The sequence below is a fragment of the Lacerta agilis genome, chromosome 14, assembly GCF_009819535.1.
Source record: "Lacerta agilis isolate rLacAgi1 chromosome 14, rLacAgi1.pri, whole genome shotgun sequence".
In the NCBI taxonomy this organism is placed as follows: Eukaryota; Metazoa; Chordata; class Lepidosauria; order Squamata; family Lacertidae; genus Lacerta; species Lacerta agilis.
Window position 1 is genome coordinate 46387106 of NC_046325.1, and position 23269 is coordinate 46410374.

Here is a 23269-nt window from a genome sequence, read left to right on the forward strand (position 1 = left end):
CCCCTCCCCACCACCCTTCTGAGTAATACCCTCCCCACCCTCTCACTATATATAAGGGTCTGGTGACTTCTGTTTCAGTGTATCTGAAGAAGTGTGCATGCACACGAAAGCTGATACCAAGAACAAACTTAGTTGGTCTCTAAGGTGCTACTGGAAGGATTTTTTTTTTTTTAAGAATCATTCTAAGTCATCTAGTCCAACCCCTGCTATGGAGGATTCTCAACTGGGCCATGACAGGTGGCCCATCAAACCTGTGCTTACAAACCTCCAAGGAATAAGAGTCTACCATCTCCTGAGGGAGACCGTTCAACTGTCAAACGACTCTTCTCCCTGGTGTTTAGTCGGAATCTCCTTTCTTGTTATTTGAAGCCATTGATATGGGTCCTACCCTCCAGAGCAGAAGAAAACAAGATTGTTGCATCCTCCATGTGACAGCCCTTTAGATATTTTAAGATGGCTACAATACCTCCTTTCCGTCTCTTAATTGTTCCTCATAAGGCGTGGTTCCCAGACCCTTGATCATCTTGGTCGCCCTCCTCTGCATACGTTCCAGCTTGTCAATATCCTTCTTAATCTCTGGTGCCCAGAACTGGACACAGGACACAGGACTCCAGGTGTGGTCTGATCAAGGCAAAATAGAGTGGTACTATTACTCCCCTTGGTCTGGACACTAGACTTCTGTTGATGCAGCTTAGAATAGCATTGCATTTTTGGCTTAGATCCGTTTCATCATCTGCCAGTGTGGAAATATGTATATTATGAAACTTTTCTATGTAGCACACAACAGCTTTTTATATATCAGCAATTAACTTATTTACTAATCCTTATTTATTTTCCTTGCATGTTTCCTTTCAAAGTTAATGTGTTTCGAGAGGGGTAGCCCTATTTGACAGTGACACCTTAAAGACAAAGGTTAATGAAGTTCATCACAAAGCCATCTATACCTGCAAACTTAACCATGCCTACTCAGAAGCTTTTTTGACTCTTGTTAAGCTTGTGGTCTACTAAGTCCCCTAGATTGTTTTTGTCTGTACATTGGTACCTGAGAACCTTAATCAGTTCCAGGAGTCTGTTTGACTCTCAAAACTGTTCAAAAGCCAAGGCGCAGCTTCCGGTTGGCTGCAAGAGCTTCTTGCACTCAAGCGGAAGCTGCGTCGGACGTTCGGCTTCCGAAAAATGTTCGCAAACCGGAACACTTACTTCCAGATTTGCAGCATTCGGGAGCCAATTTGTTCGACAACTAAGCCGTTCGGGAACCAAGGTACCACTGTACTACTAGCAAGTCAGGTGTCCCCCATCTTATATTTGTGCAGCTGCTTCTTCCTGCCTAAGTGTTGAACCTGCCCATTGCAGGCATATTATAGTCCAGCTCAATCCTCTTGAAGTTGGTAGCAGGGCTGATTTTAGGTAATAGTGGACATGCATGTGTTATAAGAATTTTAAGATATTTTATTTATATATCATAATTGTTATTAATGTTCCAAAACAAATAAGGCCACATGTCTGAAAAACAGCACAGGAAGACAGGCCTCACTCCATTTTGACTCCCAACTGACCAAGTATTTCTTTGTCTCAGGAATAAAGGGGGGGGGGTTGCCCCTCCAGCTACTCAGCAGCCCTCTGCCTGAGTGATAATCTCTGGCATCCTGATACCTGAGTGCCAGACAAAAGGGTGTGATTAACTTGGCTGGGAAATAGGGAAATGTAAATATATTTTGCTTCACTTGATGGGTTTTTGGTGGAGGGCAAGAGGAGGCAGGGGGCAGGATCCAGGATGCTCAGATCACTGCTAACAGACCCTCCCAATTTGTGATGTATGGAGGGGTGGTCTTGAGCTGGAGGGGGGCAATTTCAAAAGTCTATATAGGAGCTTGCGCACCATTGTTTGAGGTCTTTTTGCTTGCAAAACACCCTGCTGCAGCAGTTTTCTAATAAAGGGCTATCACCTTGCTTTGGGAGATTCTGTATCGTCTCTATTTGTTCTTAGGTACTCTTTGACAGGAGGGGAGCCCTGCTGAGGCTCTCCCTCGGGTTCGTGGACTCCCTTCTGGGACCGAACCTAATTTTTATTACACATGGTGGGCCCTGTTCCCCCAAGTGGGATCTTCTCCTCTAGACTACCCTCTCTGCTCCCCACTTAAGGAGAAAGCAAATGACCGCGCAGCCACTGTGCCTTCTGTTCCCCATTACCTGCCTCTTCCTCTCTGTGGCAGTATGGATTGGGTCCAGTCACCACTGCAGTTGATGGAGGGGGGAAGTAAACTGCCTGCTTCCACTCCTCACCCATGCCAATTCTCACTTGTCCCCTTTGCCCCACAAGGAGAAGGCAGGTGAGTGAGCAAGCAAGGAGCAATGGGGAGAAGGAGAAGCAGAGGCCAGGGGGCTTTCAGTGGTGAAACTCTTGCCACCTGCAATGTTGACCTGCTAACATCAGTCATGCTCAGTAGCATTTGTTTCCACATACCAAATGCAAAGCGTCGAACTGTGTCAATTGCCCATGCATTATTTGTACTACGGTATTATTCACATCTGTACTGAACCATTTATTTGGCATCTAACTCTGCATCGTGGGACCCCAGTGGTGTGATACACTTTCATCTTCTTGCCTAATAAGTTTTTGTTCCCCTTTTAGGTCTCAAGCTATGGTCCAATGTTATGGAGATCCTGGAAGAAAAGGATGGGGTTGACACAGAACTTCTAGTTTATGCAATGACTTTAGTGAACAAGGTTTGTTTTAAATTTGGATTTATGTATTCAAATGTATAGCGCAAAACTTCCTGTGGCAGCTGACCCTGGCGTTTGAAAACACGCTTTTAAAATCTCCCTTTAACATTCCAATTAAAAGGCAATTTGAAAGGCTTAAATAATAATAATAATAATAAATAGTTGTCCCACTGCAAAAAGCCACAAATGTAAATTATGTATGTATATGCTTGTGAGAAAAAAACTTAGTTAACAGCTGTTAATTGTTGAATGATACCAAATAAGAGAATGTATTAAAAAAATTAAAAAACACCCGACCTTCCACTCTTCCCTGGGAAACATAGGATACATTTAGGATGAAAAATGTACTGATACCTCAGGGCTTTGCATAGCAGGCGAGTGTTGCTGAAACTTGTCTGTAGGCTATGGGTTTATTTGATGTTATGGTGCCAGGAGAGCCATGTACTTTGTGCCTTTAAATTTCTTGGTGGAGTCACCTCTCACAGCCATATCAGTGACTTCATAGAAGGATGCTGGTTACATCATACCATGTACTGTGACTTCATTTGAGATAGTTTCATGTACTGTGCCTGACACAGCTTCAGATATACTTTAGCTGCCTTTTAGCATGGATGATCAGGAGAGAGTTGGTTAGGCACATGGTATTATGCGAAGAACCAGGACAAGTTGGGCCAGCTGAAAGTACCTCTAAGTGTTGTGCCGAATGTTTGCTTCTGTTCTGTTTTGAGCAATGGCCTCAGCAGCAAGGTTACTGAGGTAGGTACCCTGGACAGCTCCCTGCAGGCCTCAGGCTGGACGCACCATAAATCCAGATGTTCCTTCAGTGGCATTCACCTTCAGATTGAGCTTTAAATGAGAGCCATAGCTCTATCTTAGTAGTTTACTTTGCTTTCTGTGAGAGAAACCCTGCCTTCTTTAGAAGTCAACTTCAACTGAGTTAGGAAAACTGGTTCTGCTAGCGCGTAGGAGACACAATCTTCCAAGTCAGAAGAGAGCAGCCCAACCGCCTCAGGCCAAGGAGGTCCTGGCCACAGTAGGTTCATTTTGTCCAAGTACTTCTGGTGTACACTTTGGGCTGATCTTGAAGACAATTTCCTCTCCTACTCTTAATCCGTGGCCTTGTCCCCAAGGGCCATGGCACCTTCCTGATACTGAGTACCTCATGTAGGCTGATGTCATGATCCCCTCAGTGCCTGTGTGCCCAGGATAGCAAAGCATGGAGGATAAGACAAGGAGGAGGAAGGCAAGGAGAAATGGGGGGGGAGGAGAGACTGGAACAGGTAGGATACCTTTTCTCCTTCTGAACACATCTGGCTCCAGTGTTAACACAGGAGTCCGAGCTCCCTCCCCATTGGACTCTAGCTGTGCCAGTTACCGTTTTGATGAAATGTGGCACACACCACAATAAGCTTCCTCTGTGGAACTGCTACCAGGAACCCAAGGCTGACTACTCAAGCCCAGGACTTTCCCTGCTTTTTGTGACTTAGAATCATAGAATCATAGAGTTGGAAGAGACCACAAGGGCCATCCAGTCCAGCCCCCTGCCAAGCAGGAAACACCATCAAAGCATTCCTGACAGATGGCTGTCAAGCCTCCGCTTAAAGACCTCCAAAGAAGCAACGCTCTCTGGCCCTCCTCCCCACCACCATATATGTTGTCATCTGAGACCCACCTAGAGGTCATAGGGACTCTTTGTACAATGTACCGCAAGGGGAAAATGAAGGGACTTTGCAATTCTACTTTCTAAAAGTGTCATGTGACACACACAAAATCTGCCTAACAGCTTGAATACAGAAGATGCTTGGCAGCCCCCCCCCCTTTTTGGCTAAACCTCATTCAACGGTGAATCCAATAATATTTTCCCCAAAGCCATAGAAGCAGCATCGTAATCAGGAAGAAGGTTTTTATATTTATAAAAATAACCTATTTGCCTCCCCCCACCCATCCTGTACCTTATATCCTGTCATTCTCAGCTCTTTCAGAAGTCAGAGACTTCTGCAGGCCAGTCCTAAGGGGACATACAGGAAAGGAAGTTCCATCAAGTTTAAGTGAAACTTGCTCTTACAATGTGTGCTTAGAATAAGCAGTCTTAGAGCCTAACCTACCCCATGCCCACTCATAAGAAAATCAGTACCACTTACCTAGTTATGTGTAGGACTGAAGCCTAGGGAAAAATTATTGGTTTTTTTGAAGAATAATGCAGTCAAAGTTAGACAGATTAAAGCCCTTTTGATTTTCAGTTGGAGAATTGTATATTCCTAAGCTTCTCTGCCAGAAATCAGTGGTATTCAAGAACGCGCGCCTTTGCCTGGATCATGTGCTTGTTGCCTGGGACAATTTGTTAATGTTCCTGTCGCCAAGTACTGAATCTTTCTTTCTTTCTGATCAGCACGGTCAACGTAAGTGTAATTTGTTTTGGAGCAAGAAGGCTGAAATGCTTTGCCTTTTGACTTTCAGACACTGTCTGGCTTGCCGGACCAGGATTCCTTCTATGACGTTGTTGACTGTCTGGAAGAACTGGGGATAGAAGGCATCTCCCAGAGACACTTGAATAAGAAAGGAGCAGACTTGGACTTAATAGAGCAGTTCAACATTTATGAGGTAACAGAACATGCCCTGCATCTTGCAACTCGGGTGTACTGCAAAGTTGAGCTGGGCTGGGGAGGGGGGATGTGACCAGGGTAATATTAGTCTAGTTATTTTTATTTGAAAAGCCAGACATCTGGTTATGCTACACAGTGACGGTGTAGGGTATTTAATAGTAAAACACACCTCATATAATAATAATTCATGGTTAAGAAACGGAAGACAAAATGAATATGTTTATGGTCCCTTTGAATGTACTCTTGTCGGCAATTAAACTATTTTCATGCTGATAATCTCACACCCAATGTAAAAGCGCCCAGCTTTCAACAAAGGCTAAGCTCAAGAGTGCTGCTCCTGCAATTATTCTCCATCTTGATGGCCCTTCGAGCCCACTTTCATGAATTTAGATTGGATTAATTATTGAGCTTGTGCAGCAACTGAGTGCAGACGAAGCTCCATTCTTCATCATCACCATCATTTCTTATTTATACCCTGCCCATCTGGTTGGGTTTCCCCAGCCACTCTTGGCGGCTCCCAACAGAATATTAAAAACACAATAAAGCATCAAAAATTAAAAACTTGCCTAAACTTCCCTAAACTAAAGTAATCAATAGTAGAGTACTTATGTGAAGGATAGAATATGAATGGGAAAGACAGAATATGAGCTTCTCGGTACTGAAAAAGCCCTTTCAGACTTTGTAAACTGAATGCTGTGCACTATGAAAGAACATCTCTCTGTTAATGCATCTGAAATTACTTTACTTTATTACTTTAGTAATAAATCCTCCTCTGGAAAACATTAAGCTACATTCTCTGCATTTGAAAGGCTGGAGATCTTAGGTTTTGTAAGCCTTCATAACAGAAAAAAAAAAGTTCTGGAAGACCCAACAGAGATGCCTTCTCCACTCCCCTGGGGAAGTTTTACTTTTTGACCACCCTCCCATCCTGCCAGGCACAATGCAGCCCATCTGAGAGGGGAGTGACTAGGACTGAACTGTCATCAGAGGAAGAAAGGGTCCCTGGTATACTGAATAATTGTGTTGGGGTAGATGGCTAGATGGGGTAGATGGCTATGGTTTTCCCAGTAGTAATGTACGGAAGTGAGAGCTGGACCATCAAGAAGGCTGATCGCCGAAGAATTGATGCTTTTGAATTATGGTACTGGAGGAGACTCTGGAGAGTCCCATGGACTGCAAGAAGATCAAACCTATCCATTCTCAAGGAAATCGGCCCTGAGTGCTCACTAGAAGGACAGATCCTGAAGTTGAGGCTCCAGTACTTTGGCCACCTCATGAGAAGAGAAGACTCCCTGGAAAAGACCCTGATGTTGGGAAAGATGGAGGGCACAAGGAGAAGGGGACGACAGAGGATGAGATGGTTGGACAGTGTTCTCGAAGCTACTAACATGAGTTTGGCCAAACTGCGGAAGGCAGTGAAGGATAGGCGTGCCTGGCGTGCTCTGGTCCATGGGGTCACGAAGAGTCGGACACGACTGAACAACAACAAGATGGCTAGGAAATGGAAGCTGCAGGGTCTCCCTCTCATATCTCGGTTGGTAAGGGAAAATAAAGCCCTCTTGTTCACAGACACCGACCCCTTCACCCTGGCTGGACATTCCAGTACTGTACCTGTGAGTATTCCAGCATCCGTCTCTTTTTTTTTATGTGGTCTCTGATATTTCCAGCAGGGATGGGAGCAGAAGGCACATCTTCTGAACCGCACATAAGTGAACAAACAGATTGCACAGAAGTGCTTTGCGAGGCCAGGTAGCTCCAAATGACCCAGCTTTGTGAGGCACACGTGAATTAGTACAGGACCGGGGACGGCATTTGCCGTTGTGCCGCCCATGCCATTCCTTTTCATTCTTAATTCTTTCAGATGACCCTGAGGCATGAGGATGGCGATGACAATGGTGAGCCCCCTCCCAGTGGCCGCAGAGATCGAAGGAGGTCCAGCTTTGGCTGCAGTGAACGAAGGGGGCTGGAACGTAGGAGGAGCCGGAGGCATTCTGCCCAGAGCGAGAAGAAGACGTTGTCTGCCCCTCCCAGCCCCTCTCCTCAAGCAAGCCTTGGGGGTAGCCATGGGCAGGGCGTCGGAAGCCTCAGCGAGAAGTGAGTGCCCGGAAATGCTCCTTGTCTCTCCCTGCTTTGTACCTTTCCGTTTCATTCTTGTCCCATAGAGATGGGATGTGGGAGCCTGTAGTGCGCATTCAAGTGAGGCTCCCCTGCATGCTTTTTCAGGTGTCTGATTGCACCTGGGAATAAAAGGTTCCCCCCTGCCCCACCCAGCTTTGCAGCTGTTTTCCAGGTCTGTCTCCTTCCTTGGCAGATGGAAAATGGTGTTACCTAGAAACAGCTTTCATATTATTAACTAAAGCTGTAAATTCATTTTAGGAGTTTTGTCTCTCGACACCTGCTTAGGTTTTAAGGCAGGCTTCCTCAACCTCGGCCCTCCAGATGTTTTTGGCCTACAACCCCCATGACCCCTAGCTAGCAGAAGCAGTGGTCAGGGATGATGGGAATTGTAGTCTCAAAGCATCTGGAGGGCCGAGGTTGAGGAAGCCTGTTTTAAGGGAAACAACTACTCTGCGGGACACACTAGATAGTTTTCTTCATTAATTCTTCATTTATGCTTTGTGGCCATATCAGGATTTTTGCTTCTACTGTATAGGTATAAAACTATCTCTGTCTTTGCCAATGTTGTTGTTGTTGTTGTTGTTGTTGTTGTTGTTGTTGTTGTTGCTGCTGCTGCTGCTGCTGCTGCTGGCACCTGTCTCTCTCAGGAGACACTGGAGGAATGTGCTTTTGTGGGTAAAGTCATCCTGTTGGACAGTTACAGCGCCTGCTGTGGCTGTGGAGAGACATGTTTTGTTGCAGCTGGGGCAAGTGAAGGTGTCCGCTTGTGCTGATGCAGATGCACAACTCTCAGCAGTGATTCTTCATGCTGTGGATACACAACCTTTGCCAATGAGGGTGTGAGAAACTGTGCAAAGTCTTGGGCATCTCCTGAGCTGCCAAGCACGGGATTTTGAATCAACACAGTGTATTCATCTAATGTTTCTTTTCTTTGCAGAGGACCTGTAGTGACAACAGAGTCTTCCCCCCCCCCAGGTTTCTGAGTATGATCGGAGGAGTAAAGATGCTTCTCTTTAAAATGAATGTGACAGAATAACATCTCTGCCTGGTGTAATATCATTACTGGCCAAACTGGATGTGACACTAAACTTGCTGTCTCTGCTGCTTTTGTTGTTCACAATTATTAGCAGATGCAGAGGGGGTGATTTTTGTTGTGGCCAAGGAGAGGGGGCTTTAACCTTTTCCTCCCCCACTACAGTCCCAGTGAAAATTATTTATTATTTTTATTTATTATTAAATTTATATATTCCCCTGTACCCGGATGTACATGGGCCCTGCAGCTGCTATTAGATTTGATTGTTCATTTCAGTGAGATGGAAGCTATAAAGAGACTTGGCCTTTCTGAAGGCGAATTCAGATATTGTCTCTTAATGACAGCCAATACAGGAACCACTTGTGTACCTCTTTGCTCACTTAATAATGTACAAAAAAATAATAATGTAGTATTCAGATCAGCTCTCACTGTGGTTGGATCTAAGTCTAGTGTATGTGAATCTGACTGTGAATGAGAACTCCTTAAATACCACAATATTAGTAAGTATACATAGATGAACTCCAGAGCAGTGTGATGACTAATCACTATTATATTGGGACTTGGGCCAGTCAGACTTGCATTCAAATCCCAGCTCAGCTACGAAGCAAATGGCTCTGCCACTAACCAGCTATTCCTTCAAATCTTCCAGGTTCTTCCTCGTTAATCTCAAAAGATTATTAGGATCTGAGGCTCCAGAGGCCTGGTACTCTTGGCTAAGCTTCTGTTCAGCCTACTCCTCTCTTCTGTCCTGCTGTATCGATATGGGGCTATCTGTTTAGCTCCATTCCATTGAGGGTTATGTTTTCCTCCCCCCCCCTCAAAGTTCCTTCAGAGGTTTTTTTAATTCTGTACAAATGTATTTTTTCTGACTGGCGGTCGAATAAAAGAATTTATGTATGTCCTGCTGCCCCTGAGTTCGCTGAGTCCACTACCTTTGTAATGCCATCCATTTATCTATTTCTTAACACGCTTGCCTCTCAATCAAATATTTCCAAGAAGTCCTCTAGCACATCACATGCTTCTATCCTGAAGCCTGCGGCTTCACTCCATGCTCCCAATAAGTAGTTGAGAATTCACAGAGAGGCTGTGAGGGATTTCCTCCATGCGTGCAGAGACATATGTACACAGGCTTCATGCCCAAGGGAGGGGGCAGATTGCGTTCAAAGCTTTTGATCAGCATGTGGTCAAATTGCCTGCTTTTTCAAGCTTAGGCAATAAAACTATGGGCTGCAGCATTTAGACTGGGCAAGTGGAATTGCAGTAATAAATTGACGGCAGAAGCAGGCGAATTTGGAAGGAAATAAAAATGATACCTACTTATGACTTATAAAACCTTCCTTTTTGATGGAACATTTTCCACTTTATGTTTGTTCACCTGCAAGGAGTTGAAGAAGACTGTTTTTCCAAGTGCAGCGCTAAGGAGAAACAGATCTGATATTAAAATATTGAAAAATAGGGAACTAAGTAAAACAGAAAGTGCCTAATAATCACTCTCATAAATATTATATATATATATATATATATATATATATATATATATATATATATATATATATATAGCAACACAGAGCCAGGTGTAGCCCCTGTTTACTTCAGTGGAATCAGGACTGCATCCAGCCATATTGAACAAATATTTCAGTGCAATAAGTCAATGCATTGGTGCTTTAATTGTTTCTATCCTTTTTCCTTTCCTTCTCTCACTCCTAGTTTTATTTGGTCCTGCTGAAGGTATCTGCTCATCTCATTTTTCTCTTCTATATTATGTGTTCCTGTCTATCTGCATGCCTCTTTCCATTGCTTTGGTCCTAGAGAGGAGGAGGAGGAAGAGGAGGAGGAGGAGGAGGAGGAGGAGGAAGAGGAGCAACCAGTCACAGAACCTAATTCAGAGGAGGAGGGGGAGGAAGAGTCCTCTAGGCAGGTCAAAACCAGGTACTAGGGTGGTACTCTTCCTAACACCTTAAAGAGTGCCTGAACTAAACATCTCACTAACTTTAATAGCTGATAACAGCCCTTCAGAATTTTTGCTCTGTCCTTGTTAAATGTATGATTGAACCCAGAAGCATAATATTATCTCTTTTTAAATATATATGTTTAGCATCCTTCCTGTGCCCCCACATGGGCGTAGCTGCCCCCCTCAATAAGTACAAATCAATACAAATCTGAGGTTCTGCCCCCCCAAACAAAAGTCTGCCCCCCTAACAAAAATCCTGGCTATACCCATACCCCCTTCTTTTTGTTAGAAAGGTAGCTATTTTGTTCGTAAATGGAACACGCTTTATTTATATTTTTCTATTTTTTATCATTTATACAAAATACAGTTACCGGTACATAAAATGATAGGAACATAGTGAAATATCTTTGAAGCAGAAAAACATAGAACCCTGGAGCTGGAAGGGACCCCAAGGCCCATATTTCTAGTTCAACCCCCTGCAGTGTAGGAAACTCAGCTAAAGCATCCATGGCAGATGGCCATCCAACCTCTGCTTAGAAACCTCCAAGGAAGGAGAGTCCAGAACTTCCTGAGGGAGGTCCATCTTGCATGTATTATAACAAGTAAACAACACTTATTTGACCCCAGTTATTTGACACAGAGGGGGAAACCTACAGATACAGTCCAAAAGACGCACAAGGAGTTCTGTGTATATAGGAGAATAAAATAAAATAAAAAGCAAGTTCTCCTCCCTGACCTGGTGCAAAAAGATCTTGTCATCCGAAGGAGCCCTGGCTGCCTAGATAAAATGCTATAGCTCCACATACTGGGAGTAAGGCTCACTGAGCTCAATGCTGCTTTCTTCTGAGTAGACATTTCCTTATTGACTAGATGCAAGCCAGCATCAGCAAATCACCCCACTCAGCTAGGGCTAGCTAGTAAAGATCAAAGAGCAAGTCAGAACTGGAGGAGACTCAAGAAGACCCTGTTGCTCACGCATAGCTCAACTGAAAGTCGAAGCTCACCATTAATATTGCTGGCCAGAGGTGACGCTGGTTTGGATACCCAGCCAAAGATCACCCAGACCTGCAAAGGTCAATCCATTTAATTTCCCCCATTGGTTATCCTTTTCAGTTATATGCCGAAGCCTCATGCTCCATTTACCTGCTTGCAGATTAGCTAAACTTTTAAATGTGTGTGATTCAGAGCGGGGGCCCTTTCCCTCCGCAAAAATATTTGATTCCCAGTTCAACCATCAAGTAAGGTTGACTTGGTTCCCTACCTTGTTCCCAATGTAGATCTTCACTCATACTCTCGTTCTTGATTGTTGACCTTTGCTTCCCCCCCCCGTTCCAGATGTTGATCTTTACTCCCCCCCTCTTGTTCTTGACATAGAAATTCACTCTTCCCTTCTTCCCTTGGCCGGGGGGGGGGACCATTTTGTGCTTCACTTCCACACGACTGTTTTTTGTTGCAAATCCTACTGACATTGGCTAATTTCATACTAGAACACAAAGCAAATGATGATTAGTTCAATATATGGATAATTTATATTAAATTGTTTAGGGAAACAAGGTATTTTAATTGGAACTGGTGATAATACAGGGTCTGTTTTCAACGATATACACCCTTTAAAGCTTTTATTTGGTACATTCATCTTCTTTCTTTCTTTCTGTTTTCCTTGACTGTTACTGTGATTCATCTAACACAACATTAATTCCATCTTTTAATATAGAATTAAAATATTTACATTATAAAATTCACATGGAATGCTTTATTGTGTGGTTCCCCACCCCCTAACATTTCCCTTTAATTGTCCAAGGGTTTGCTACTGGCATATTACAACCCCCCCCCCCCACAAACCCATAAATATGTCAAATAAATTTGTCAAGTGATCAAATATTTCACTCTGCTGTTTGGTAACATTTAAAACGGACGCCTTAAAATCAACCAAACATTGTTTCCTGATAACAAAAAGTTATCTTTTAATATTCCTCAGTCTGCAATCCTATTATAGTAAATTATCTTCTGAACAGGTAAAATTGTTACAGCATCATATTAGAGGCATCATTTCAGCACGCCCCCATGAAACACCTGGAGCTTTTGGATACCTGTTCTGAGAGGCGTATAGCAAACTCCCTCATCCCGAAATTCTCGCTCTTCACCTGATCTTCAGCCTGCAGAGAAGAGACTGAGGTGCCCTAGAAATTCCTTGTAATGGTATTGCAGGGTGCCATTTGGCAATCGTGAGCTGTTCTCAGCTGCTTTTCAGAGAAATCTGAAGGCACCTTGGGAAGAGATCCCAAGAGGCCTCTCCACCTTCCTTACCCTCTCGGGGAAGTTTATACGCATACAAGGCATCTAAACTTCTCTTTTTTGTTTTCACCATTAACCTATCTATTGAAATGCTTCCATTAATGCCATTTTCTCTCCTCTCCTGTTCTGCCTTTCCTCCTTTCCTTTCCCAGAAGACTTCCAGAAGGACAGGAGGTTGGACATGGTTCAGAGAGTTCTGAGATTTCAGCCACCTCAGGTGTATTTTCTCAGGATGAGAGGCTTCCCGTGGGCTTTAGGGCAGAGAATTCACCCGGGAGCTCATCATGCCCTGTGCCTGATCCATTTGCTTCACACCATTGTTCTCTCCATTCATCACCCTCATCTGTATCCATCAACTCTTCCCAGAATTCATCATCTGTCACGCCAAAGGCATCCCCAACTGTCGATAAATTACCTTACGTCCCACACAGTCCCTTTCATCTGTTCTCCTATGATCTTGAAGCACCTCCAGCAGCTGTTAAAGAGAAGGAAACAGAAGCTGTTAGGGAACACAGGTAGCACTTCTCAAGAGTTTCATACATTAGTCTGTGAGATAATTGGAATGTTATGTTCAAGCAATATTCTATATCAGGCATGTCCAAATCCCAAGAGACTGCAATCTACTCCCAGTATATATATAAAAAAAACTGGCAGTGATATACCCATTGTCATTGGAGGGAGGAGGAGTGTGTGTGGGGTGGATGGGTGGAAGGGGAGAGAGGCAAAAGTTGTTGAATTTTGGGGGGGGGGAGTTGCTGAGGTTGTTTTAGGGGGTGGCAGGGGGAGGGCAAAAGTTGTTCAGCTTTTCTTAGGGGGGGGGGAGCCAAGAATTATCTACGATGCTAACAAGCGCATAAAACAATAAAGCCAACTGACGTCGGGAGCAAACCATAAAAGAACGCCCTTTTGATGCAACGTTGGGACAGAGCAAGGGGGCGGGGGCAGGGAACATTCATTATACATTGCTTTTATTCCCACGACCGGTAAGGGTCACGCGATCAACCATGATCGATCGCGATCACTCAGGGGTCTACCTGTTGATCACGGTCGACCTGTTGGACATTGATGTTCTGTATGAATGGTTATCATGCCAGGACATCATTTTGGGTGGTTTCTTACTTGGACTTCTCCTGTCGTTATTTTGCCCATTTTACCTCCAAACTTTGTCCCAAGTAGACATTTCAGATCCTGTGCACAGTGGGGGATTGTAATCAAACCAGCCAAGTGTGCCCCCCATAGCATACCTACCCCTGTTCAAAGTTCATATGTTTGCATTGCACCCTACACACATTCAGCTCAACACATGTAGGCTCTGTATTCATGCTTCAGTCTTGTGATATATATACGTACACACACATACACGTTTTTTAAAAAATAATAATACATGTTTTAGTATACTCACTGGGTGTACACCTGTAATTATTCACTACTGGTAATAACAACTATAAACCTCAAAATTTTGGCACTATCCAAAAACTAAAATAAAAGTTCAGTTCTCTCCCATAGACACACAATATAATCTATATCAGGGGCAGTGGCACAAAAGGAAGGATTTGAGATCAGTTGATATGAGGTCATGTTATATTTATATTTGTCAAGCTTTCCTTTCTCAGCCTTCCCTTACCAAGAGCTCTTTGGCTCTGCCTAGATAAGCAGTTCCTCACATGCTGAGATTCTTATTGTACCGTTTGTCCCAAAATAGTGGAGGGGACAATTGGGAGTCTAGAGAGCCTCTCTGGGCAATTGTTCATGGTTTATTCCTTATTTTGTCATCATTCCTGCTTAACCTCCTCCGGACCATAAGCTTGATATCTGAACCGTGTACAGTATTAGAATTCTTTTCTCCTTTTTTCTGTATGCCATAGCAATGTTAACCAAGGTACAACCGAGTATAAGTGAGCAAACAGCACTTCTTCCGTACATATTTCATAGCTGCTCAGTGTGTATTCTCCCCCCCCCCGTCAAACACATCTGTAGTAATTGTTTCTCCTTTCTCCTGCAGTCCTTCTGAAAACCTGCCTGTGAACAAATTTTCTGACTCCTTCGATCCCTTTAATTTCCACTCTTTGTCTTCTCTTAGGTGGGTGATTCTTCTTCATACAGTATTCTTTCCTTGTTGTAGGATTTTACTGAATTAATGTCTTCCTTTCCTTTCCTTTCCTTTCCTTTCCTTTCCTTTCCTTCAGCATTTGATTCCTTATACCAGAATACTGTCATATACTGTACACTGGTACCCATGGTTGCCAACACGTCTGGTTACAAACGCTTCAGGTTACAAACTCCGCTAACCCGGAAGTAGCTGCTCCTGGCTGCGAACTTTGCCCCAGGATGCAAACGGAAATCGTGCGCCAGAGGCACGCCCCATTAACGAAAGCGCACCTCGGGATAAGAACGGTTTCAGCTTAAAAACCGACCTCCGGACCAGAGGTACCAATGTAGTCTTGAAACCCTTGCTGGTCCAATAAAAAATAATATCAGATAAGACCACATAGTTAATACCATGCTTTATTCCCCCAATATTTGAAGCATTGAATTCATGGACACTAATAGCAAGGTACTGATGTACCTGGCCCATAGCCAGAAGGGGCGTTGTATAGTGAGCTTTCTTTTCTTTTCTTTTTTTAAAAAGAGGCAAGTTGCTAGTCCTCGTGGAATAGAAGGTGCAAAGCAAAATGTGCCAGCAAACCTCTAAGTGATTTCTATGAGATGACCCAGCCTGTTTTAGCCCACGGGTGACAAGTGAGTTCTCTGGACACCAGGCGATAGGGAATCCCCAAGATCCCAATACCTGACGTTTTCTCCTGCCCTTAAGTGCACACTTCTCTTCCCTAAAACCAGTCTCATTTTTCTAATCGCTGGAATATCTGTAGTTCAAAGATCTACTAGTTCCCCTCATCGCTCTCTGCCCTTCCTATCAAGCAGGATGTATCTTCTGTGTGGTGAGTTCATCTAAAATCAGATAAACCCTAAAAGTTATCCCCCCCCCAAAAAAAACACCACTATACCACCTGTGTGGGTGGATGTTTAAGGACCCACCCCTCGAAAAGGCAAAAACTTCCCAAAGAGGACTTACTTCCAAGTAAAACCATGCGCAGGATTGTTAGCATGTAAGTTGCTTAGAGATCATTTGATTGTGATTTGAGGTATGTCTTTAAAATATGTAATCTGATTGATAGTATTTTTATCCCACTTTGGCAGAATGCATGCATGATACTGTGGTGTTAGTATAGTTCATGGGTAGGCAAACTAAGGCCTGGGGGCTGGATCTGGCCCAATCGCCTTCTCAATCCGGCCGGCGGATGGTCCGGGAATCAGCGTGTTTTTACATGAGCAGAATGTGTCCTTTTATTTAAAATGCATCTCTGGGTTATTTGTGGGGCCTGCCTGGTGTTTTTACATGAGTAGAATGTGTGCTTTTATTTGAAATGCATCTCTGGGTTATTTGTGGGGCATAGGAATTCATAAATTTTCCCCCCTTCAAAATATAGTCCAGCCCCCCACAAGGTCTGAGGGACAGAGGACCGGCCCCCTGCTGAAAACGTTTGCTGACCCCTGGTATAGTTCCTCAATGTATACCAGCCTGTGACAATTCTGATTTCTCTCAGTTTTTTTGTTTTGTTTTTTTTGTTTTTATGCCCTTAATTTCAGTTCTCGACATTTCCATATCTGTTTAGGATATTTGTTTTTAAGTCCTCATGAAGATTCAGCATCATTCAGATACACATTTTTGTTTGCAGTTTTCCCCAATAGACAACATTTTTATAAAGCAATTTTCCCCATACACCAGATGTGTGTGTTATTTTTTTACTGTATATTCATTTCTATACACACCTTGCTGCATTTTTATTTGTGCTATTTTATTATTATTATTATTATTTATTAAACTGCATTGCAAAATTTTAAATAATGGCTGTGTTTCAGTTTGAGCATTGATTTGAAAGTGTGAATTAGGTACATTTGTCATCAAATGTGAAATGAATCGAATTTCGCCCCCATCGAATTTCACCCCCATCCCTGCCTGGCAGTAATTTGAATTGAATGTGTGAGACTTATGGTTCTAAGTAAACATGCAATAATCCGGCCGGATTAAGATTGGTTGAAGCCTTGGGAGTTACGGTCTTGGTGGTGGGGACATTGCCACTGTGCTCAGAGTATTTTCATTGTTATTTTCTTTTATCAGTGTTGGCAAACTGATTTTAGTGTGTTATACTGTGGCTTTGTAAATTACTGGGATAGGAATGTAGCAATCAAAGCATGGAAGGTGGTGGGAATATTTGTTTTCCTAATTTTGAATATTTTTAATACTAGCATCTCACCAACACTTTTTTCCCTGGGAATGCTACATTACATCTATATAGTTCCAGATCTTCAATTTAAATAGTTTTTGATTTATAAATGTATCTAGTTGCCCAAATGTTTTGTTGGTGTTTGTTTTGCTCTAACTTTGTGTGGTTTGGTTTACAGTCGACAGTGTGTCAGCACCGGGGGTTTTGTGCCTTTTAACAGCTGTGCGGCACGGCATGTCTCTTATAGAGAAGGGCAATTATGTAGAAAGCTTCACCTGCTGACATTCTGTCTGTTAGACATCTTGTTACTTGTGTGCTCCCCGATTTATTTTTGGGCATAAAATTAAAAAAAAAAAAAAAGATGGCATAAAATTGCGCGTGACAAAGTATGTGCAGATTTTAGGCACATCTGTGGCTTTTGTGAGTTCTTGAGAGAGCCCAATCCATGTATCCATTTATTTATAAGATTTCTTACCCACCTTTCACCATAAGGTCTGAATTGATATAATATATGTGGAACAGGAAAATAGGTGCTAGTGCTGTTCTGCAGATACTTGTGCACGATCTTACCCACTTGTGCAAAAAAGAGAGAGAGCTATATATAAGTAGGCTTTATACTAGTGCTGCTGCTTGTGTGTGTGCATGTGCACGCGCGCTTTCGATTGAGTTTCAGTTATCTCATGCAACACACCATTGTCTGGTTCGCACATGATGTTAAGTCCCCTGTGGCTTACCTGGAACCAGACTGTGCAAACATACGGGCTCTCAGAGAGAAGCTTGCTTCTGTTTTTGCTCCTTATTTCTCTGTGATTGGGCATAAGAGAATGCTGTGTGTCGCTTTTTTCCTCCTCTACATTAAAAACAGGGGGCTCCTTTATCCTCTAACCCAAGAGCACATTTTGGGACCCAAGAGCGCATTTTGAATCTTGAGAAACTTCTGTAGGCACCAGTCACAAAATGGCTTCCATGGTGATGTGATGTAACACACAGCATGGTTGCCGTAGGGATGTGGCACACACAGGGGATGTGTTTGTAGGTGGAGGAGTAATGAGGAGAAGAGCAGAGGAGATGAAGAAGCTAATCAATCATCATGATCATCATCTTTATATTATTTATACCCCACCCATCTGGCTGGGCTTCCCCTGCCACTCTGGGCAGCTTACAGCACAGGTCTGCTTACAGGTGTCTTCTAAAAGTCAGATAGTTGTTTATTTCCTTGACATCCGATGGGAGGGCATTCCACAAGGCAGGCGCCACTGCCGAGAAGACCCTGTGCCTGGTTCCTTGTAACTTCACTTCTCGCAGTGAGGGAAGCGCCAGAACGCCCTCGGAGCTGGACCTCAGTGTCTGGGCTGAACGATGGGGGTGGAGACGCTCCTTCGGGTATACTGGACCGAGACCGTTTAGGGCTTTAAAGGTCAGCACCAACACTTTGAATTGTGCTCAGAAACGTACTGGGAGCCAATGTAGGTCTTTCAAGACCGGTGTTATGTGGTATCGGCAGCCACTCCCAGTCACCAGTCTAGCCGCCACCTTCTGGATTAGTTATAGTTTCCAGGCTATCTTCAAAGGTGGCCCCACGTAGAGCACATTGCAGTAGTCAATGCTAATCTGCGAGGGAGCCTTGAAGAAAGGCCATCGTGCCTTAAGATCAGGAGGGAATCCTGTCAAGGGGAAAGGAAGAGAAGAGTAATGTGAAGGCTGATCAGAAGACACTATGGTGAAGGCAAATGCAACAAAGTAAAATGTAGTCAGAAAAACAGGACCCTGAGAAAACACTGGGTGGCAGAGAAAATTGCAGCGAGGGAGAGATGATAGGACTGGGGCAAAAAACAACAACCCATAAATAGGGTCTAGAGATATGAGGGACTGTGCACTATTAGCAGAAATGATGTGAGCAGGAAAGCGAGAGTTGGAGGATGAACGGTGGTTGACCAGACAGCCAAGGATGCATAGATTTGGCAGATTTAAACTGGAATTCTGCCAGTTGTGAATTTTGTGACTGGGCAACAAAAACCAAACAGTGCTGAATATTACAAATGCATTTGTACTGACTGGCCAGGTTTGTTTTGTTTGTTTTGTCTGTGGACCTCTAGCACACTATTAATCCAGGGAATAGTACATTTCAAAATCGCATCCATTTGTAGTGCATTAATGTAAACAGCATGTTCACCTTTTCTCTGTACTTCTGTCAACTTCAGGTACAGTGGCTACAGCAACAACTCCTGTTCTTCCACATTACCTCATTCTGGATTAAGTACACCTACGACACCCAGTTCTCGCCATGCTGCATCGCCACCCGAAGAGTCCAAAATTGAGAGGTTGGTAAGAAAACAGTGTGAACATAAAATAGATTAATGAATTGAAAATAAGTTAAAATATTGATATGCTTGCCTTGACCGAATCTGGTTTCAAAGTGGTTTATAGAGTTACATTCCTAGAAGAGTTCAGCAATGGATCCAGGCTGGTCTAGGCTTGGCTTTCCTGCACTAGGCAGTGGATTGGATTGGATTACCTTCAAGGCATCATTCGGCTCTTGCGATTCTATGAAAGATGTTGTGGTAGCGGCAGTGGAAAGATTTCAGACAGAAAGAGTAATTAATTAACAGCCAATCACAAATGAACAACCACCCTAGGCCAACCCCAACCTCTCTCACCACCAAAGGAACACAAGCGAACAACAGAGAACCTGCACAAGCAACGCTGACTTCAAACCCTACATATATTAAGTAAAATAGAAACATCGTCACCCCACCCCACCCCCACCCATCCTCTCCCCTGTCCACCTCTTTCCCCCTTTTCCTTCCCAATGTCTCAACAAATGAAACTGACTTACAAACTTAGTTGGCCTCTAAGGTGCTACTGGAAGGAATTTTTTTAATTTTGTTTTGACTTGTAAAAATGATACATGTAAAAAATACGAGAGAGAGAGAGACATTGCACATACTTTTGTAAATCAAGATATCTTTAATAAAAATACTTCAAAAAAAGATAGAGTAATCTGCAAGTTGAGAGGGGGCTTGCCAGTGTACAGTGGTACCTCTGGTTAAGAACTTAATTCATTCTGGAGGTCCGTTCTTAACCTGAAGCCATTCTTCACCTGAGGTACCACTTTAGCTAAATTTCCCACCCTCGGAGACACATGTGTTGTTAGACACATCAGCAGTGGCAGACGCCTGTGCCTTGATGTCATATTAGACTCAGGGCACATGCTAGAGTTTCAAGCTAACCATGCACTCCTCAACTAGCCATACAAGCAAGACGTACGCTCCCATTATATACACAAGCAGTCGAGGAGAGTAAAGGCCGATTCCTTCAAGCTGTGAATTCAGAAACAGCTCGTACCAGCTGTTGCACTACAAGGCTGCTCTCATTTCTCTGCAACCTACCCCACTCCCCCCCCCCCAAAAAAGAAATCTCTGTGTTTATAAATGTGTTTATAAAATGTATGTTAGCCTTGGGGGATCCTACCGGATAAGTTCTAAGTGCAGTGCAATCTTATGTTGCCGGTTGTAGAGAGATATTGGCACATTTACAGCTCCACCTTTGTGACTGTGACTTCTTATTAAGCAGAAGAAAAGGAAGCGATCTTGCCAGCCTGTAACTGGATTTCTACATCACCAGGAGAGATGCATTTCTGGGGACAAAGGGGCAAGTCTGTGTGCAAACACTGTTTTCAGTGATATCACTATGCCACCATTCCCTTCCTGGGATAATCCGAACATTGGCGGACTTTGGGATCTAAAATTTCAGCGGTGCCCTGTGCAAACCCTGTGCCCCTCCCACCTTGCATTCTACATCATCGTTGTGATGCCCCTGAGGCTCTGATTAACAAAAGGTAAAGGTAAAGAACTCCTGGACAGTTAAGTCCAGTCAAAGGCAACTATGGGGGTGCAGCGCTCATCTCGCTTTCAGGCTGAGGGAGCCGCCATTTGTCCACAGACAGCTTTCCAGGTCATATGGCCAGCATGACTAAACCACTTCTGGTGCAATGAAACACCGTGACAGAAACCAGGGCGCACGGAAACGCCGTTTACCTTCCTGCCGCAGCGATACCTATTTATCTACTTGCACTGGTGTGCTTTCGACATGCTAGGTTGGCAGAAGCTGGGACAGAGCAACGGGAGCTCACCCTGTCATGCGGATTCAAACCGTCGACCTTCCAATTGGCAAGCCCAAGAGGCTCAGTGGTTTATGCCACAGCGCCACCCACTCCCTTTTCCCTGAGGCTCTATGCCCACTGCAACCAAGTCAGTCGTGCTCCCCTAAATCCACCTCTGTTCCAAGTTAATCAGGAACCATGTAATTAGTGCAGTGGCATCTCCGAGAACAAATGTTGCTGAGCGAGAATGAGGGTTGTGCTTTCTGGACTGATCCCAAAGGTGATCCAACCAGTCAGGAGTGCATTGCCTCGCTTTGTTGTCATTTGCCATTTATCAAAGCATAGGAGGGATTGTCTTTGGGGAAGAGTTGTAGAGCAACTCCTTTTATGCAGAAGGTCCTAGGTTTAATCCTCTGCCTGAAACCCAGGAGAGCTGCTGCCAATTTGTGCCAACAATACTGTGCTGGATGGACATATAGTCTAGCTTAGTATAAGGCTATTGGGATTATAACCATTCCCCCTTTTCCTGTGCCAGTTGCCTTGTTTAAATGGTGTATTTGCAAGGTTGTTGTTTTTTTGCCAATTTAAAGGAAGCAGCACAATCCTTGCCCACCGCCCACCCCCTGCCATTTGGATGCAGTTTGCCAAGAGAGTAAAAGCATTCGCCTCTTTTAAGCTGGGGAATCTCTTACAAAATGATGAGCAGGGGAGAGATTCTCTGCAGAAGCAGCTCCCTCATTCTTCTTTACAGCCTTTGGAGCTAGGCAAAGGTATTTGCCCCCTTTGACAGTGCCACCTTGAAAAGCCAGTGATAAAGGGGGTTGCTTTTGTCGTCTGATGAATGTTTCACAACCTTTTTTAGCTCAGACCTAGCTTGACAGCAGTCGCACAATGATATTGCATTTGTAATTTTGTGCCAGAAACAAGGTTTACGGGATATCGGGTTTTATACCCCCTTATGTAATGTTTATCCACGTGGGGTGTAACAGATTCGAATTCAATGCGCAGAAATTGTTGAACTCATACTTGCATTGATCTGCTGCCAGTGGGGCGAAAAAGTCTTGCGTAACTGAATATTTGTATGCACATCTACAAGCCAAAGTGTTTTAAAATAGTGGCAACGATCACCTAGCTTTACTTTGTTTTTAGAGAAAGGGGCTGCAATTCCTCCTTTCTCCCCAGCTAACCCTTTCATTCCAAACTTGGGATATTGCGAATGCCTTGATGAAATAGATCAGGAGAACTCACATCTGCTTTCACTTACAAATATCTGTAAAAATGCACCCACTAATTACAGTGGCAGCAATCTTGAGACTCCAAAGCAAGAATTTGATAAGCCCTTCTGAAATGGCCCGTCTTGATTTCTTTTCCCGGAATTGGAGCTTCTAGGTAACGTCCTATAAGGGAAAAGGGACCACCCTCGATTTCAGAGAGTACAGTTACATGTGGTCCTTTGATTACATTTTAACAGATGGCTGTATCAAAGTTCAAATCACATGGCCAGCAGTGAGCCTTTTATTCCACTGTTGATTCTAGAAAAAGAGCTACACTTTTTTATTTTATGTGTCATGCAGCGACACACACACACCCCGGGGGGGGGGGGGTTGCCCCTTGCAATTTCCTGTATTGGTCACACTGGGGGATCCCACCCAATTAGGGATCAAGTACTGAAAGGATGATACCATGATACTCCTTAGCCAATCCGATTTAGCTATGTGATAATGTTACCAAAAGTAGTGAGGCCAATTTAAATGAGTAAGCAAACACTTTTAGAAGGAGGGCCAAAAAATAATTGAAACAGGGATGTAATTCTCAGCACTTCAGAAAGTGTTCATGGAAAACATTTAGCAGTTTCAGTTCAGCCATAACAATAACTTCCTTCTTTGTCTTGTTTTAACTTGCATGTTTTGTCTTTCTGTCATTCCAGCGGGGTGCTGCTTTGCCTGAAAACTGCTAATAAGCAGTTTTCTTAATGGGCTTTCATCATTTTATTCTTGTGTTAGCTGTTTTAACTTTTTGGATTGCACACTGGTATGTGAGTTATGGAAGGGTATTAAAAAAATATATGAATAGCATCAAGTTATGGCAAAGGCATAGTTGCAAGGAAGACATCTGTGTGGCAGTCGCCACACCCACCTTTGCAACTGGACCCTAACA

General features: G+C 43.7%; 1 protein-coding gene across 1 annotated transcript in view; it reads left to right on the forward strand.

The window, feature by feature from the left end:
* The window catches only part of FHOD3 (formin homology 2 domain containing 3), a 270953-nt gene that overhangs the window by 187335 nt on the left and 60349 nt on the right, over positions 1–23269 (forward strand). Inside the window, 4 exon segments of the mRNA XM_033169563.1 lie at positions 2633–2727; positions 5182–5325; positions 7189–7421; positions 19212–19331. Of these exon segments, the coding sequence (XP_033025454.1) occupies positions 2633–2727; positions 5182–5325; positions 7189–7421; positions 19212–19331 (592 nt within the window).